Source organism: Giraffa tippelskirchi, chromosome 7 (genome assembly GCF_054371585.1).
Source record: "Giraffa tippelskirchi isolate mGirTip1 chromosome 7, T2T-mGirTip1v1.2.pri, whole genome shotgun sequence".
Classification (NCBI taxonomy): Eukaryota; Metazoa; Chordata; class Mammalia; order Artiodactyla; family Giraffidae; genus Giraffa; species Giraffa tippelskirchi.
In genome coordinates, this window is record NC_137281.1 from 128,142,479 (window position 1) to 128,160,926 (window position 18,448).

Below are 18,448 nucleotides of genomic sequence, written 5' to 3' on the forward strand. Positions count from 1 at the left end.
ATCCCTGGCAAAGGAAGGTGCCTCACCACCAACTGGAGTCAGGGGGTGGGGTGGGGAGCAGAGGTTAGTAGGCTATGTTCTTAAGAGCTGGAATTTCCTCTTCTTTGTTCATCAGTTCACATTGTAGGCGGAGAGGGCACATAGCACTGAGCTAGGAACTAACCCTCTAGGAGCAGGTCAGCATGCCCGTCCAAGGGACATATGGCCAAGAAGAGCTTGCATTTCCTTGGAACAAATCCAGAAATAACTCTTCAGGAAGGTCTAACTCACCATGTTCTGAAGTTGTATAGGAACCTTTTCTAGGAAAATGTTTCCCAGTGACCTATATTTTGATTAAATGAGTGAGGCAGGCTCTTCATCCCTCTAACCAGGAAAATTCTAGTTGTCAAAATACTTTTCTAGAAAGAAATGAGCACTGATTGGACTGAGATTTGCCACACCTAGATTTGCACCCCACTCTCCCCGATTCTTAAAACACCATATTGTCATCTTGGCTTATAAAGCAACCAGTTTGCAACATGATTTAGTAGCTCAGGATTCTATTTGTCTTATCATCAGTGGATTTTGCATAATTAAGTTGTAGGGCATCCAATGAACATGTAGCCCATGAAGTTGCTCCATACTCTTTTGTGACAGATTGTACCCAAGTGTGGCATTGGGTTACCCAGACTTCTTTGAATCGTGATCACTGAGTTTTCTGAACAGCTGCTTGGGGCCTTTCAAAGATGTAAACAGCAAACATGAAACCTGATGACCAAACAGTAACATGTCGGTGGCCTAAAAGCTGAAGCTGTATCTATTTGTTGCCCACTCCGTGGAAGTATTAGCATTGTTTTACAACAGCAGGAAAAACATGGTGGAGAATCAAGTCTAGTCAAAGAGCTCCAGGATATCACATGAAGGAAGCAAATGCCCTGGACTCCTGATCCAAACACAGTTTGAGCTGAGGAGAATGTAAGGGGTTGGTACTATGTATCTCGGGAAGCCCTATTTCTTTATGGTTAGTGATGGTCCTAGTGGGACTCTCTACTTGTCACAGTAGAATGAAGGGCCTCGAAGCACAGAATCAGTGATTTTTTTGCCAGAAATGACTGAGTCTTTTCTTAAAATGCCATTGGATATCCAATTCTGTTTCTCCAGAAATTCCTCTTCTTTGGCCTTCATATTACTGCAAATCAAAAAAGTAACCTCACCAGGCTGTCCACTTCCCCCCACTTTATCTTTTGAGTTTCAGGTGGTAATCGCATACCTACATTCCCTAAATCTAGATTCAGTTCACCCAGGAGGCAGGGTCTGATTTCAGAGTAGGCCAGGCCTCTTCAATTAATCCCAGTTGACTACTTTAAACATTAAAAAATTAAAAGGTTCCTACTTATTATGTAGTGTTTATGGTCTCTATTAGTGCCTCAGAATAAAGCACTTAGCATAGACAGTATCTTGCAATCAACATGGTTAGTAATGGGTAATAATTCATAGAAAGCTTGAATAACATTTCCCCAGTGCTTCAGTATTTCAGAGGACTTTAAAAGTCACTGTTTATTCAGCCTTCCCATTGATGGGTTATTGGTCCTCATTCTACAAAAGATGATACAGTATAGGAAAGACCTGGGAATCTGGCAACCTGGCTCTAGGCCCCATTTCACCACATACTTGCCCTGTGATCTAGATGTAATGACTTAATTTTGTCATCTGTAGAATAAGCCAGGGGTGGGGGAAGATGATTCTAGAGACTTCTCAAAGATCCTATTGCTCAAAAACCCTGACTTAAAAAAATATGGGCAAGTGCTTTGTTTTGGTTGTAATTAGAAAGGTAATAATTCTCCTGTGGATTTTCAATACACTTATTATTTAATTTTCCTAACTGTAGAATCCCAAACACGAGACTTATTTTAGATGTGCTTTGAAATTCCCATTATCCCATATTCTAGGCAATCTTTGGACCTTCAAGTCCTGTTATTGGGTTGACAGTCAAGGAGAAGGTCAAGGACAATTTCAGATACATGCCTTAGCTTGAAGAAATGGTCAGCAACACTCCTCCCCCCACCCCCCACCCCCGCCACACACACACACACTGTGTGGTAGTTTAGAGTCCTGGATGCCCTGATTCCCACTAGGGTATAGGAAGGCAGAAGAATGATCAGGCTAATGACAGTGACTCCACCCATGGTCACCCATGCCTGGTTTGTTTGTTTTATTTTCCCTATCGCTGTGAAAGCAGTAGAAACAGCATATGGGGATCTGCATTAAACCTAGAAAGAAATTATCTTGAGGATGAAGATCATCGTATGTAGTTTAACATTCTAAGTCAGTTCTTTCTAAACCAACAGTGAAGTAGTATGACTAAAGCAGTGAATCCTTGCCATCTGGGGGGTTTTGAACTCCTTTGAGAATCCTATAGAAGCTGTGGATGACCCTCTGCCCAGAAAACCACCTATATACTCACAAATTGGAATGTAATTTTAAAGAATTGCTGTGTGCTCTGAAGCCGAGGGGCCCCCGGGTATAAAACAAAGAGCCCAACAGTGGGAATATCAGAACTAGACCAAGCCTTCTAAGTTGGTAATTTGCTGCCAAAATGAAACAATGAGTAACGTAAAGATGATTTTTTTTTTTTTCCCTTTTCTTTTCTCTGACCACCATCTTCTTTCCTTTTCTCTCTTCCCACATCTCTGGTCATCTCCTCTCTTTCCCTCTCAATTTCTCTCCCCATGTCCTGCACATCGTGCACCACAGATGTTCCAGCCTGGTTAAAAAGCCTCCGCCTGCACAAGTATGCCGCGCTCTTCTCCCAGATGACCTACGAGGAGATGATGGCCCTCACTGAGTGCCAGCTGGAGGCTCAGGTAGGTACACAGGAAGGTGCCCCAGGTGGAACCTTGCATTCAAGTCCAAGGCAGACCTTGTCTGGACCCATACCTGTACCCACCTAGTAGCTTGCCTTGTTCTAGGAACAGCCAAGTGCGGGCCAGCATCACATGGTAAGGCTGGGTTCTTGCCTTCGGGGTCCAGTAGAAGATGGAAGACAAATGGGTAACCACAGGACAAGTGAGGTTGAGAAAGAGTGTTATGAAAAAAAAAATAACCTAGGTGTACACTTCTAGGGTGCCAGGGAGAAATCAGAAGAAACAGCATTGACCAAGACCTCCGAGAGTCTGTGTCCTTGCTTTTGTTATCCTTGCCCACCCCCTCTGTCTGCTTGGCCAGTGCTGGTTTGGAGGATGACAGATTGGTTGTGAATTTTTCAATCTGGTTACAAATCAGCTAACTTCCAGTAGTTAAGAAGCAGAAGCACCAGGTCCTGAGTCAGACCTTCCCCAGAAGTTGCTCAAAAACACATTCAGACTGATCTTAATTCGAACGGAGAAAGTTGTACAAAATATTTTCTAACCACACTGAATAACATTACCCCAGGTCTCAGATGGCAGTCCCCTGCTGTGTGCCATAAAAGGACAAGTTCCTCCTTCCTTCTGTGGATGCAGAAGGCCAGGCCAGTCAACAGAACCCCTGAAACTAGGCATGTTTCCTACCCTGCTGTGCTTGAGCAAATAGATCTGACCAATGTCTTTGTTTCCCTTGTTTAAAATGCTATTTGCATTTTCAACTTGACCTCAGTTTCCTTTGAGCGGTGATTTAAGAGAATTAATGGTCTGAACGGGCTAATAGTATTTCCCCTGCAGGAAGAGGAGATTGTACCAGTTGGGGCATGGCTGGTCTGGACGCAGACCTCCCAGCAGATCCTGAATTCCCATTGCATATTCAGTACCCGCAGTTAACCTTTGCAGGCCTGGCTGAATACCAGTATTGAGATGTAAGACAAAGCCCAAAGTCACTGCACATTCTCAGAGAATGAAAAGCCCTAATTTCAGCTTCCTAAGGCTTCTCCCACTGCTTTTTATCTCGATGGCTCCTTGAGATCCTCAGGATTGATGAGAACTGCTTCTAAGAGCATTCTTGTGTTTGGGTCAAAGTTGAGAAAAAAAATTTTCAGTCATCACTTGGTCAACTTGAGGAAAAAGACAAGAAATAATTGACATAGAGGGCAAAGCCTGAGGCCAGCACAAACTTTTCAGAGTAAAAAGTCACGTGAACTGCAAGTCAAGGCTAAATAGTAATATGCTCCCAGTGTTTCATCTTAAAGATGGATTTAGATGTCACTAGAGCCTTAATTTTCCTCAATAAAGGCAACACCGCTGGTGTTTTCATCTTTTCCACCTTTAAGGGAAATTTTATGAATCTTTGCAGAAAGTCATCAGAAGTTTATATTACAGATCTGATTTGAGAAAGAACCTTCTATTTGGAAATCTTCAGTCTTTCTAGTCAACAGATGTTTAACTGAATCCTAGGGCTCTTTGCTGCTACACAGTTTATTAAGATAAAATCCATAATCCTAACTGTGAATCCCAATCTTCTACCTGAAGTGATGACTGCATTATTACAGGTTTAAGTTCTTCTCTATTCTGATTTTCCTTGTGGAGACTCAGGGGGGCCTACAGACTGATAAAAACCAGCCTGTGTTGTCTGATACTGGGTGAGAACTGAACTGGATTTCATATCTCCTCGAGATGGGTAAACATAGAAAAGCTTTGAGAAAGCAATGCACGTCTCTGTATGGGATTGGAACCTTCAAGGAAACTGGAAGGGACCAAAACGATAAAACCTGGACACACGGAAAGAGTGTATGACTTAAAAACGATGTTTTAAGACTATGAAGAAATTTCATGCTGGGTGGGATGATTGGCTGTTTCTTGCTCTCCTGAAGGTCACAGGAAAAAGACACAAGCACATGTGTGGTCAGATGGAGTTAAAATATTTAGGAAGAAGAGGTTGATGATAATGGATATTGAGGAGTTACAACATTTCATAAGAGGTTGATGACAGTGGATGTTGAAGAGAGAGACGAATGGCTATTTACTAACCTGCACACACGCAAGAACCAAGAAGACAGTAATGTACTAAATAGCTTCCAAGAATCTCTAAGTTGATGCCTAAAAATATGTTTTTAAATCTAACTTTTACTTCATTACAGAATGTTACCAAAGGCGCAAGACACAAAATCGTCATCAGTATTCAGAAACTCAAAGAGAGACAAAATCTCTTGAAGTCTTTGGAAAGGGTAAGTTATCACCAGGTGATAGACCGTTTCTACCTTCATGGTGGGAAAATGGGTCAAGGGAAATTATATTCTCAGTTGGAAGTGTCGTAGGCAAGCCTTACAGAGAGCAACAGGTTGTTTCCTTACCAAAGTCAGAAAAAAATGAAATGATTTTGAAGTTTATCTCCTGGTTATACACGCTTCTATGGAACCTGACCCCTTAAGTGTACTTAAGCCTTGAGTCTAGGCATCTTGAGACTGGCCCTCCTGTAGCTCTCAGGAAATGTTTTACATACATTCATTTCTGCCTTTTATACATCTGTAGAGATTAAAGAGGTGTTCAGCCTGCAATCAGAGGCTGAAATTTTGACACATCAGTGTAGGAAACAAACAGATGTGCCTCAGTCCTGCTGTCCACCCAGGGAAGGATCTGACTTTGAGAAAAGCTACCCACAGCATGGCAAACACCCAGAGGTTAACCCCTGGCTTCCACAGAGAGATCACAATCTTTTGGTGGATGGACGTAGTAGACTCTCCAGAGAATAATTTCAGACATTAACTTACCAGAATGGGTCCCTGTAACTCTGAAAGGAACTGTCTCAAAAATTCAAAATGCTGAAAAAGAGTTTATTCCATTGTTAAAACCGGTTCATCTGCTGTTACCATCTCTCTTTGTTTGCTGCCTAAGTATGTTTTCTTCTTGCCTTTGTATCTGGATGTCAGCCTAGTGTGGATGTCATTTTTAGGACATGGTGGCTTTATGACTTCATCTGAGGTCCAAAAGCTACCCACTGCAGTATTCTTGTCTGGAGAATTCCATGGACAGAGGAGCCTGACAGGCTACAGTCCATGGGGTCACAGAGAGTCGGACATGACTGAGCGACTTTTTTTTTTTAAGGTCCAAAAAAGAACAGACCTGTGGTGCTGCCACAGCCCTGGTGGGGAGATCCTTGTTCATTGCTGTTGGGAGTGGTGGGTGGGAAGGTATTTGCTGCTTGCAGAGCTTGAGTTGTAACCCCTTCTAGAAATCCCAGGGTGCCTTTGAAAAGGATCAAAGTACTAAGGCAGGTGAGGCTAAAGCAAATTTTGTGAGTGCATAAACATTGCAGTGTAGTGGAAATTTTTTAACTTATTCACAAAGATCTGTGTGTGTATAAGTTTACATACAACATATAAAATTATGCTTAATGAATATTAACGAATAAGTAGTCAGTCAGTCATGTCCAACTCTTTGAGACTCCATGGACTGTAGCCCACCAGGCTCCTCTGTCCATGGGATTCTCCAGGCAAAAATACTGGAGTGGGTTGCCATTCTCTTCTCCAGGGGATCTTCCCAACCCATGGATCAATCCCAGGTCTCCTGCATTGTGGGCAGATTCTTTACTGTCTGGGCCACCAGGGAAGCCCAATGAATATCATATAAAATATAAAGTAATATATAGTTATAGAATATACATCTGTAACTTTGTAAGGAAGGTGGCTTTTAAAACCTCTGGATGGATAGACAGAGGCTACTTATGGGTACTTCCATGATGAAAGACCTGTTCTTAATTATAGTGAATCACAAATGACAAGTAACCTGTCCAACTGAACCTGAAGTTACTGTTGTTGTTCTTAATTTTATGCCAACTCCTTTACCAAGCCATTCATCTAACAGAGTGATTATTGCCATTTCTATATAACTTCTCTTTTGGGAAATATTCAATAGGCCAATTTTCTCCTTATCTGTTAAAAAGCACAGAAAACATTTTGCAGAAGGATTCAATTGCTAAGATTATGGTTAAAGAGCGATGTTTTCTGCTCTTATTTCTGGAGCTTCCTTCAAGAACTCATTCATATCCTCTGTCACTGAGGGTCATGCACCCACCTGGGAGACAGAGATGGCGCTGCCGTCGGCTCCACCTCTTGCAGCGCTGGGCCGAACCAGCACGTGGAAACACAAGGGTGGCCCTCATATGCCACTGACTTTCTATCTAGCCTTTGATAGTTCGGTGACACTATGTCCTATATTCCACACCTAGAATAATACTGACTCCACAAAAAAAAAAAGCTTTCTCCCTGGATCACTGGATTGGGCATGTTAAAAAAGATGACAAATGTAACGCAGAATCTGAAAGAAACTACTGGCCAAGAGGAAAGCATGATGAGTTTATTTGGTGTGACTTCTTTGAGGAGGAAAGTGGTGGAGCACCATTTTGGGCTTGCCTGAGAACACCTGAGTTTAGACACCTGTGGGCTTGTCCCGTTAGGAGCTGATGGCCTGGGGGTCGGAGTGAACCTCAGTGTCCACTGAGAACTCAGCCTCAGCTCTGTTCCCTCTTCTCTGGAACCCGCACCTCTCCTGCTCTGCAGGAAGAGGGCTGTCGGTAACCTGTTCCCACATAGGCCACCAGCGACAGGCTCCCACCAGCCATTTCTCTGGCATTCCCAGACATCCTCAACTGATTGTGCTGTTGGAAGCGCTGTCATCATGTTCCTGCTTCCAGTGGCATTCTTACGTCACACAGAACCCAGAGATTTCTAAGGAGATGGCTGGGCCCCGCCCCCTCCACCCGTGGCTAATTCATGATCAGCAGCCGCTACAGACAAGCTCTATGTCCAGAGCACTTCCACTCAGTTACTGAACACTTACTAAGCAGCTGCCTTGGGCTCGATTTCCCCGTCCTCACTGGAGGCGAACTGTGAGGAATTCGAAGTCCCCGCCCCCGGAGCTGGGAACACGAGGTGCCACAGATAGACGTGTGGTGGTGCTGTCACAGCCCAGCGTGATCAGCACCATCACTGAGGCCGGTGGGGGCGTCTTCCTGGGATGAAACAGAGCACTCCGCTGTGGTGAGGACAGAGAGCAGGGGGGCATCGGTGCTGGCGGGGGGTTGGGGGAGAGAGGGCCCTGAGCCAGGGTCGGGGCCACGACTGTGGAGAAGAATAAGAGAGTCACCTAGCAGGAGTCTGGGCATTGGCAGGAGGTGCAGGCTTGGGTGTCATACCATTTGGGAACCAAAAATAAAGAAGGAGTTACTAATGTGAAAGGACTTCCCTTGTGGCTCAGACGATAAATCGTCTGCCTACAATGCGGGAGACCTGGGTTCGATCCCTGGGTTGGGAAGATCCCCGGAGAAGGAAATGACAACCCACTCCAGTACTCTTGCCTGGAAAATCCCATGGATGGAGGAGCCTGGTGGGCTACAGTCTATAGGGTTGCAAAGAGTAGGACACAACTGATCGACTTCACTTCACTTCACTAATGTGAAAGAAATGGAGTTGAGTTTGATGGGTGGTGTCTGCAATACCTTGGGACACCCCGCTGGAAGTAGCAAGTAGATGGCCCAGAGGACAAGTCGAGAGTCCACAAGGGTTTGAAAGACTCCATGTGGGTCATTTATGTGTAAATGACCAGAATTGTGTGACGAGTGATAAGAGCTGAGGATGGACCCTGTATGGGGAGCGCCAGAGGACGTGGAGGGACCAAACAGTGACAGACCCCAGAGGGTGGGAGGGTTAAGGAGGGACTGTCCCATCAGGGGCCATGAACATGTCACACCTGATGAGGACTGAACACTACTCCCTGAAACTGGCCGCCAGCAGCTCCCTGGTAGCCCTGATGTAAAAGGGTTTCAAAGAAATGGGAGTGGAAGCAGGAACCCAAGAACTGGAGGGTGTGAATGGTACTGAGGCCTTGGAGTGAGGCAATGCAGACTTTTCAAGATGTTTGGTGGGAAAGGTAAGATTAGAATGGTCACTGGGGCAGATTTTCCAGCATTTATCTTTAATAGTGAAAATGTTTCCGTGTGCTATTCAGTTCAGTTCAGTTCAGCCGCTCAGTCGTGTCCGACTCTGTGACCCCATGAACCGCAGCACGCCAGGTCTCCCTGTCCATCACCAACTCCCAGAGTTTACTCAAACTCATGTCCATTGAGTCAGTGATGCCATCCAACCATCTCATCCTCTGTCGTCCGCTTCTCCTCCCGCCTTCAATCTTTCCCAGCATCAGGGTCCTTTCAAATGAGTCAGCTCTTCGCATGAGGTGGCCAAAGTATTGGAGTTTCAGCTTCAACATCAGTCCTTCCAATGAACACCCAGGACTGATCTCCTTTAGGATGGACTGGTTGGATCTCCTTGCAGTCCAAGGGACTCTCAAGAGTCTTCTCCAACACCACAGTTCAAAAGCATCAGTTCTTCAGCACTCAGCTTTCTTTATACTCCCAACTGTCACATCCATGTGCTTTTATTTACTGTCTTTTTTCAATTGACTCCCAAACTGTGAAGCTGACCATTCTCTGAGCATGGGAACCTGGCTTGGAGAAAGGAGACACACACACACCTCTGTGTTCCACCCCCACTGCCCCCGTGGCCCCCATCCTGGCAGCATCCCCACAATGTATGGGTCCATCCCAGGAGCCATAAGCATCTTAGGGTGAGGATTCTGTCATCCTTTTTAGACCCCCAGTGTCTGACAGTGCCCAGCCCATAGAGAGGATGGTGTTAAGTAGACACAGGAGTGCTGTCTGTTGGGTGAGGGGTCCAGTCCGTCTCACACAGAGAGAAGGATGGGGCAACGGCATGCTGCATAAGTGCTGGGGATGCCACCAGCTGCCATTTTACAGATGATTTGCACCCTGTGACTGTTACAAGCCCTGAGAGAGGCTCTGAACCAGTCCTCCTCCAAGACCTAAGAAAGCCAGGCCAGGAAGCCTGGGACAGTCAGGATGGAGCACCTTCCTGCTTGTCGGCCCGAGCTGCATCTGCCTGACCAACTGCCGTGTAGGAGGATCCAGCCTTCCCACTCTGCTCTCACCTCTGTTCCGCACAGCAGTTAAAGGGCAGCTGTGCTGCTTTGTGTTCATTTTTGCCTCTTTGAGTCCCTAATGCAGGGTTATATTTATGATACAAAGGATCCATCTCTAGACTTGGGTTGATCCCCTATTTTTGTCAACATGGGAATTGGTTCCCTCAGCCAGTCGAGGGCACTGGATTGAGCTAGGTTCCTTCTCCACCTGGGCCCTCAAATTCTGGAATTCGCTCTGAAGAGTCAGGAATGCAACCTGATGGTCATAGTGCACCCCCCGCAGGCTGGCATCAGCAGAGCTACTGCCTACTGGTCATAAGCCAGGGGTTGTCTCTGAGACAGTGGCTTGAAGTCAAAGCAAAAGACCAAGCTAAGCATGATTCCTGATTGTGATATTTTCAGAAAGTGTCCAACGTTATTCACTATGTTTATGGGTTCCCTTTTTGGTGTGGGTGTCCCCAGTAGCATCAGATAGGATTTGAACATGGGACAAGTATATATTCCCGATTTGAAGGAGTTCAGCTCTTAGCAGAACCCGGATCTCCTCCCCCAGCACTGAGTAACTGCAGAAGCCTTCACGCCACGTGTTGAGAGCAGGCAAGGTTGGTAGCAGTTGACAGAATCACAGGCACTCATTTGCTCTCCTCACTGGTACTGCCATGTGGGATGGCACACAGGGGTGCATGTGGTCACCCAGAGGAGCCTGCCAGCTCTGTCTGCCCAGCCCCCTCCCAAGGGGAAGCCTCACGCCTTCTCTCTCATTTCCCTTCCCCTCCTCATTCAGGGCTGGACAAGGAGGTCAGAACCCCCTACTCCCCAGGTGCTGGCAGGAACTGGAGGACCTCGAGGCAGGGGTCATCTGGTTGGCATGTAGTTTGATCAGAAAAGGCAGCAGGGTCTCTCTTGGCCTGGATCGGCTAGCTTGCCTCCACGGGTCCTGCCCTGATACCATGTCCAAAGTCAAGGGACCAATCACGTGACAGCATCAGACTCTGCAAAGGGCCAGTCCAGCCCAGCATCAGGAAAACTGAGACTGACCAGGAGCATCCTGACTCAGGCATTGAGCTGGCGGGCATGGGCTGCAGGCAGGTCTCACCATGGCCCTGTCTGCCAGGTTGAGAAGGAAGGGCGTAGGCTCTGCAAAGTCCACTTCTTTAAAAGGAAAATGGATTCTCTCCCCTAAAATAGACTGGAGAGTGGCCCTGGCCAGGTTTGAGACAATTCTGGTGACTACTTAGCATTTCAGTTCCCTCGGAATCCTGGGGTGCCAACTAGGCCGAGGCACAATTCAGGCTCTGCTTCCAACCCCCCCGCACAAAGCAAGTTCCCGCCAGCAACTGGGCGGGCTGTCGGTGTTTTGCTGCCCAGAATTGAAACAGGCCTGCGTCCTCAGATTTCCTCTTTCTAACTGATTGATGGGAGATCTGGGTGCAGAAATGATCTTGTCCGATCAGCTTGTGTTGCTTGACATCATCAAGCAATTTTTCTTGATAAGAGAGGATCCCAGGAACGGGCTGGTACTCATGCTTCAGGCTTTTAAAATTATGTTCTTGCTATTCTGAGCTCTCAGAAGATTAAATGCTTCATTAGTAATCAGGGCCCTGATTGTCAAGGTCCTTCCTGGGTCCTAGGGAGAGGTTTGCTGCGTAAGCACTGGGCAGCACTGTGGCAGAGAGCAGGGCCTACCCCCTATACCAGGGAGACCCCCAGTCCCTGACCACCATCCCCAAGTATCTGAGTCCGTTCTGCGCCTCTGTGAGCATCTGACAGATAGATGTCTATCAGAATCAACTTTCACTGCTTTTTCTAATAAATAATGCCCAGGATACCAAACTGTATGTGTAGAAGTATTCAATTTCATTATATAAAGTCATGGGTGTATTGCATACAATTATATACATTATAGGCATACCTCATTTTGTTACACTTCACACATATTGCCTTTTTTTTTTTTAACAAATCAAAGGTTTGTGGCAGCTCTGAGTTTAACAAGCCTTTTGGCCCCATTTTCCAAACATCGTTTGCTCACTTAATGTCTCTTTGTCATGTTTTGATAATTCTCATCATATTTCAAATGTTCTCATTATTATGATATTTGGTATGGTGATCTGTGATTAGTGATATTTGATGTTACTATTATGAAAAGATTATAACTCGTTGAAGACTCAGATCATGGCTAGCACTATTTAGCAATGAAACATTTTTTAATTAAGGTATGTACATTGGTTTTTTTTTTTAGACATAATGCTATGACACACTTAGTAGACTAGATGTGCGATGTGCTAAGTTGCTTCAGTCGTGTCCAACTCTTTGTGACCCCATGGACCGTAGCCCGTCAGGCTCCTCCTCCTGCCTGGAATTCTCCAGGCAAGAATATTGGAGTGGTTGCCATGCCCTTCTCCAGGGGATCTTTCTGACCCAGGGATTGAACCTGCGACTCTTAAGTCTCCTGCATTGGCAAGTGGGTTCTTTACCACTAGCACCACCTGGGAAGCCTAATAGACTATGTAGTGTAGTGTAAACATAACTTTTATAGGCACTGGGAAACCAAAAAATTTGAGTGTTACTTTATGTAGTGATCTAGAACCAAACTTGCAATATCTCCAAGGTCTGCCTCTATAGTATATATTCAATATGTATATATATGTTTGTGTGTTTGTGTAAAATACTTATTTTTCTCTAGAATGATCCTTCCAAAACATGTCACTCCCCTGCTCCGAACCTTCCCTGACTTCTCATCTCATGTAGAAGACATTCTTACACCCCGGCCCCAGCCTGCTGACTCCTCTCCACTCAGGCCCTGTGGCTCCTTGGACTTCACATCCCACCCCGCCCCTCCCCCTCTCTGCTGCTGCTCAGGCCCCGGTGCTATTCCTCACATGCTCCAGGCTCCCATCTCAGTGCCTTTGCCCCCGCTGTGCCCTCTGCCTGGAGCACTCTTTCCCAGGAACCTGAAGTCCATGCTCCATTGCATTCCTGCTCCAGTGTCACCCCTTCACAGAGCCTCCCTTCCCAGAACCCCTGCCCGGCTTCTCAGTCTCCAGCATGGTGATGAGCATTCATCTCCTGGTAGGATGTAAACTCCCCAGGGAACCTTAACAGCTTTCCCACCATATCCCCATCCCCCACACCACCTAGCTCAGCGCACAGCAGGTCAGAGCACCCAAAACATAAATTTAACAAAGAACCACATAACATAGGAACCTGTAGCTTTACAGATATTCACCTCATCGCAACCACCAATGAGGCAGGTACTACAGGAATCTTCATTTTATACACAGGGAAACTGAGGCACAGAGAAGTTAAGTCATTTACCCGAGGGCACACAGCTGCATCAGACCCAGGCGTCTGTCTTGGCGTCTGTGCTTCTAACCACGCCTGTGTTGCCTCTGTCATGGGCTGAATGAAAGTGTGAGTGAGCAGGTTCCTTCATCTAAACAAATCATATGACAGGAAACCACCATGTGACGCTGTATAATTTTGTTATGTAGCTTCTAAAGTGTGTGATGTAAACTATATCAAATGCACTTTAAAGAAAGGCACAGAGGATGCCAGGGAAGGAAATATACCAAAATCATTTTCGCCATTATCTTAGTAGGATTTTAAAATGATTATATTTCCTCATTATACATGTATGTATTTTCCAAGTTTTCTGCCTGGGCTAATATTGAATGATTTAATTTTTTAACATTTATATATTTGGCTGCATCAGGTCTTAGTTGCGACACTTGGGATCTTTATGTTATGCAGGATCTTTCATTTTGGCACATGTGCTCTCTAGCTGTGGCTCGCGGGCTCAGCAGTTATGCTGAATGAGCTTAGTTGCTCTGTGGCATGTGGAATCTTAGCTCCGGACCAGGGATCAAACCCATGTCCCCTGCATTGCAAGGCAGATTCTTAACCACTGGACCACCGGGGAAGTCCTCAGAATGATTACTTTGTAAACTGTCCCATCTTCCAAAGAACATTCTAATGAAAGTGTCAGCAGCCACGAGCCCCATCTGGGAATAGCTCTAGGCAGAGGCTGGGAGGCACGGAGGTGGGTCACCCCAGTTCCTGATCCTAACAGAGGTCTTCTCCTTTTGACCCTCCAGGACATCATTGAGGGGGGCAACCTGCGCCTCCCCCTCCAGGAGCTGCACCAGATGATCCTGACCCCCATCAAGGCGTACAGCTCACCGAGCACCACCCCAGAGGCTCGCCGCCGGGAGCCCCAGGCCCCGCACCCGCCTTCACTGATGGGCCCCGAGAGCCAGAGCCCGGACTGCAAAGACAGTGCCACGGCCCCGGGAGCCACGGCCACCACTTCGGCCGGGGCCAGTGGCGGGCTCCAGCCACACCAGCTGAGCAGCTGTGACGGGGAGCTGGCTGTCACCCCCCTGCCAGAGGGGGATCTCCCCGGGCAGTTCACACGTGTCATGGGGAAAGGTAAAGCCCAATTTTCCCACCTGCCCTTTTCTCTTCTCAACACCCCTGACCAGAGCTAGCCATTCCCATGGGCTTCCCCTGGGTGTAAGGTGAACTGCCAGAGTCCATATCATTAGCCCATTCTACAGATGCAGAAAGTGCAGCCTAGAGAGGGAAAGGTATTTGGATCTGGATTCCAAGCTCTCTGACAAACCACCCCCCCAAGGCCTCTTCCTTCACCCTGGCTCCCGTCTCTCCCTTCCCTCAGACCAGGGCCCGCGGGGCCCTCCTGGTGGACCACTCACTGGGCCTTTGGACTCTCAGGCTAAAGGCAGGCTTCCTACAGGCCACCCAAGGTACCACGGCCACGCTGCCTGTGTCTGTAGGGCAGCACAGAATTCACACACGGTCCCTGGGTGAAAGCACCCCTTCTACCTGTGACTGCCCCGAGCCAGACCCTTATGCACGTATCCTTTGCCATGTCCAGCACTAATCTGTGCTTGATCAGGTGTTTCTCAAGAAATCTTGATTATTTAAAGAATGTAGTGAATGCCAGTACTTTTCCTCTGGGAAGGGGGAACAATGTGTTTTCTATTGTCCAATATTTCAGACCATTCTAAAGAACTGAGTTCTAATCAAAAGAAACGGAACACCTGAGTCTTAAATAGGTACAATGAGAGACTCCTGGTGGTACGTGTTCTTAGAAAGACTGAGATCTGTAGAATTCTGGTTCAGAGGAGGTGACTTGTAGCATCCTTTGGAGCCGAAATGCCAGCCGCTTCATGGTCAGCATGGGTCCCCCCCACTCACTTTCTCAGTCTCCCCTACTCCCAAGGGGCTCTTTGCTGTGTGGATTAGAGTAGATGACCCCCTGCTGGAGGTACAGGTGGGCTGGTTACCTGAGAATGTTGTACTTCACCCCCTTACCCATGACATGATCCATGTGGGCTCTGCATTCCTGTGGCATGGCTGCTTTTTAAAATTTAACTATTTTCAAATAAATTATGAAATCCAGTCACACTCAACATAAAAATCAAAGCTAGATGAAAAAAGATGAAAGGTGAAAATAGCCCCCACCTCCACCCTTGGCCCTACCATATTCCTCCCCAGAGGTAACCGCTATAAACATTTCAGAATATCCCTTCAGAAACACTGTAATTATATATAAGCACATGAGCATCCTTTTTACGCACAAACAGGTCTTGTTTATATATTTCTCTGCAGCTTTTTTTTTTTACATTATATGCTTTCAATATTTCTATCAATACAAAAGTACCATCTCATTCTTTTTTAAAGGCTGCATACTATTCCCCCATATGCATAAACTGTAATTTGACAGGGCCCCCAATTAATGGAGATAGAGGTAGTTTCCATGTTTTGTTATTACCAACAGTGTTATACTGAAAAATCTATGTGCCAAGGCATGGTATAAATGGGATTCTGTGACAGATCAGGTATGTGGGATGAGGGAGAGAGAGGCATCACGGTGCCCAGGTTTTAAGCTTGATCTCCTTGAGAGCAAGGCATTTTTACTTCTAACTGATGTCTTTATCCAACCTTCTCCACCTGTCCTTCTAAACATTCCCATCAAAAGCAGAACACCAGGATCTTTCGGATGGGAATAGAGTGAACTACACGAGCATGGCCATGCGCTCTCCAGTGGGTGTGTGTGCTGTGCTCTCTGAACTTGGGTGTGTAGGTGAACCTGTGTATATATAAATGTGTGGGTATCACTTTGAGAAAATCACCCTCTAGTGAATGAGTAGCAGGCTCCTTACTCATGTGCATGCCCACACACCTCACATCCTAAAAGGTGTGCCAGCCTCACTCCTCCAAATGAGATGTGCGGCTCATTCATAAAATGATGGTGCCTGCTCTGATAAGGGCTGATGGTCTTTAGGGTCTTTGAACTCCCTCTCAAAGGACGCCCTTTCAAAGACAGGGCTCAGGATGCTGCTGCATTCTTCTTCTCCCAGAGAGTCTGTCTCAGGCCGGGTTGCAGAAGGCTTAATATAGAATGGTATGCGTGGAATTAACCAAAGGGGCTTCTGGAGGCAAGGGCTCCTGTGGTGACCAAGCCTTTGACTTCAGTGGAACGAGGAGCCTCCTGGCCTTTTTTGTGAAGCTGACGTAAAGCCACGGTCACACATACCTCTCAAAATATTGGTCCCGAAAGGAAATTGGAGGCAGATCTCAGGGGTTAGAATGGATGTGCATTTTTCTAATTCTTTTTTTTTTTTTTTAATTCCTAGTGTGCACACAGCTCTTGGTCTCCAGACCTGATGAGGAAAATATAAGTTCCTATTTACAGCTCATAGACAAATGTCTAATCCACGAGGTAAGTAGTGACAGGTTTCATGAAACTACTTTTTCTCACTGCTTTGAAGTAGTTCTCAGAGATTCTGTGAGGTGATCATTTGGGTCGCTGACACCTTGTGTTTGAGAAGTAGACAGTCATTAATAATAGCTCGAGCAGAACTCAGCTGTGATGACTTCAAACCTAAATGCAGCTTGTGTGTTACTCTCATGTCCAGAGATTCACCTAGACTGAGCTCTGACATGGAGGCAAATGCCTGAGAGAAGCTTCTGACTCCAGAAGCCTCCCTGAGGGACAGAGCCTGGGGTGGACCAAACAGGGAGAAAGGGGAGAGTGTTCAGAACAAATAATGTGTGTCTGTGTGTGTGTTGTGTGTGGTGTGAGGGCCTCCTGCTGTATTTTGATTTCTGATTCTTACAGGAATTTTTAAAAAAATTGTATTGGAGTGTAGTTGATTTACGATGTTGTGTTAGTTTCTGCTATCCAGCGAAGTGAATCAGTTATACATATACATATATCCTCTCTTTTTTAGGTTCTTTTCCCATATAGGCCATTACAGAGTATTGAGTAGAGTTTCCTGTGCTATACAGTAGGTCCTTATTAGTTATCTATTGTATATATAGCAGTGGGTATATGTCAGTCCCACTGTCCCAGTTTAACCCTTCCTCACCCTTTCCCCTTGGTAACTATAAGTTTGTTTATTACATCTGTGACTCTATTTCTCTTTTGTAAAAATAAGTTGATTCATACTATTTTTTAAGATTCTACATATAAACGATATCATATGATGTTTGTCTTTCTCTGTCTGACTTACTTCACTCAGTATGACAATCTCTGTCCTTGCGACAAAAGTCAGGCTGGTTCTATGCCTCCCAGACCCTCGGGACAGTGATGGAGCAACCCTGATGGAGCGAGGCAGGTCCTGGCCAGGGCTGTCCCAAGGGACATGGGGGGACAGGCAGTTGTGCCTCAGACCCAGGATCCCAGTGGCTTCTTGGGTGCCCCTCCCCTGAGAGAATTACATAGACAGGGTCATGGTTTTAGAAAACTTAGGATTGGATAAACCTAGGCCACTGAGATCTTTTTGTGGGACTTCGATGTGAAAATGAGATGGTAAAGGCCTCCAAGTCCCCTGGGCTTTGCCATGCTGGTAGCTGGAACCCCAGGAGTCTAGTGGGCCCCGAGGAAGGGAGATCCACACGTCCCACATTGCAGCTGCCCACAGGCCATCTGCTGCTGGCCGCTGTTTGGTTTTCTGCACCCTCGGCCCCTCCGTGCTGTGACCCCACCTGCCCCTCACACACAAGTGTGCGGTCTCCCACTGGGTTTCCATCCCAGCCCTTCCTCCCCATCCCTGAAACCCGCATTTTTGCGATTTCCTCTCACAGCACCGTGAACTCCCACTCACCCTTTTTAGTGTCCAGTCCTGACACAGCTCTCATCTGGGCCAGCAAAAAGCAATAGAAAGAAGGGAAGGCCAGAACAGGAGATGGATTTTAGAGTTCATTCATTCTGTAGGTATTTATAAAGCACCTAGGCCTTGCCTCTGGCTGGTGGGCTTCCAGTAGGAGGGGAGTGAGTGAGACAAAAGGAAAACAGATCATCACACATGTGACCATAAGGCCACTGGTGTGGGGCTGGAGCCCAGGAGGTGCGGTGGGCACCTCTCTAGAGGCCAGAGGTACTGCCTCCAAACTAGGCCTGAAAGACAATCAGAGCCTTATTGGGAGAGACTTGTTCCACAAGGAGGCAGAACAGAGAGGGGTCCAGGTGGATGGAGCAGCGCCTGGAGGGGAGGAGGGCGCTTGGAGTGGGCTTAGGGGGCTACTGATCGCCAAGCGTTTAA

General features: G+C 46.6%; 1 protein-coding gene across 26 annotated transcripts in view; it reads left to right on the plus strand.

Annotated features, from left to right (window-relative positions):
• SAMD4A (sterile alpha motif domain containing 4A) overlaps positions 1-18,448 on the plus strand; it is a 223,253-nt gene that overhangs the window by 179,889 nt on the left and 24,916 nt on the right. For 25 of the 26 annotated variants that reach the window (XR_014059327.1, XR_014059328.1, XM_081509425.1 and 22 more), the window contains 4 exons: positions 2,734-2,843; positions 5,027-5,113; positions 13,973-14,306; positions 16,538-16,623. Coding sequence is in view for 24 of the 26 variants with exons in the window: in XM_081509425.1 (XP_081365551.1) it covers positions 2,734-2,843; positions 5,027-5,113; positions 13,973-14,306; positions 16,538-16,623 (617 nt within the window). In the remaining 2 variants the exon portion in view is untranslated. Of the gene's footprint in view, positions 1-2,733; positions 2,844-5,026; positions 5,114-7,648; positions 7,925-13,972; positions 14,307-16,537; positions 16,624-18,448 lie in introns of those variants that run through there. The other variant, XM_081509446.1, reaches the window with a different exon arrangement.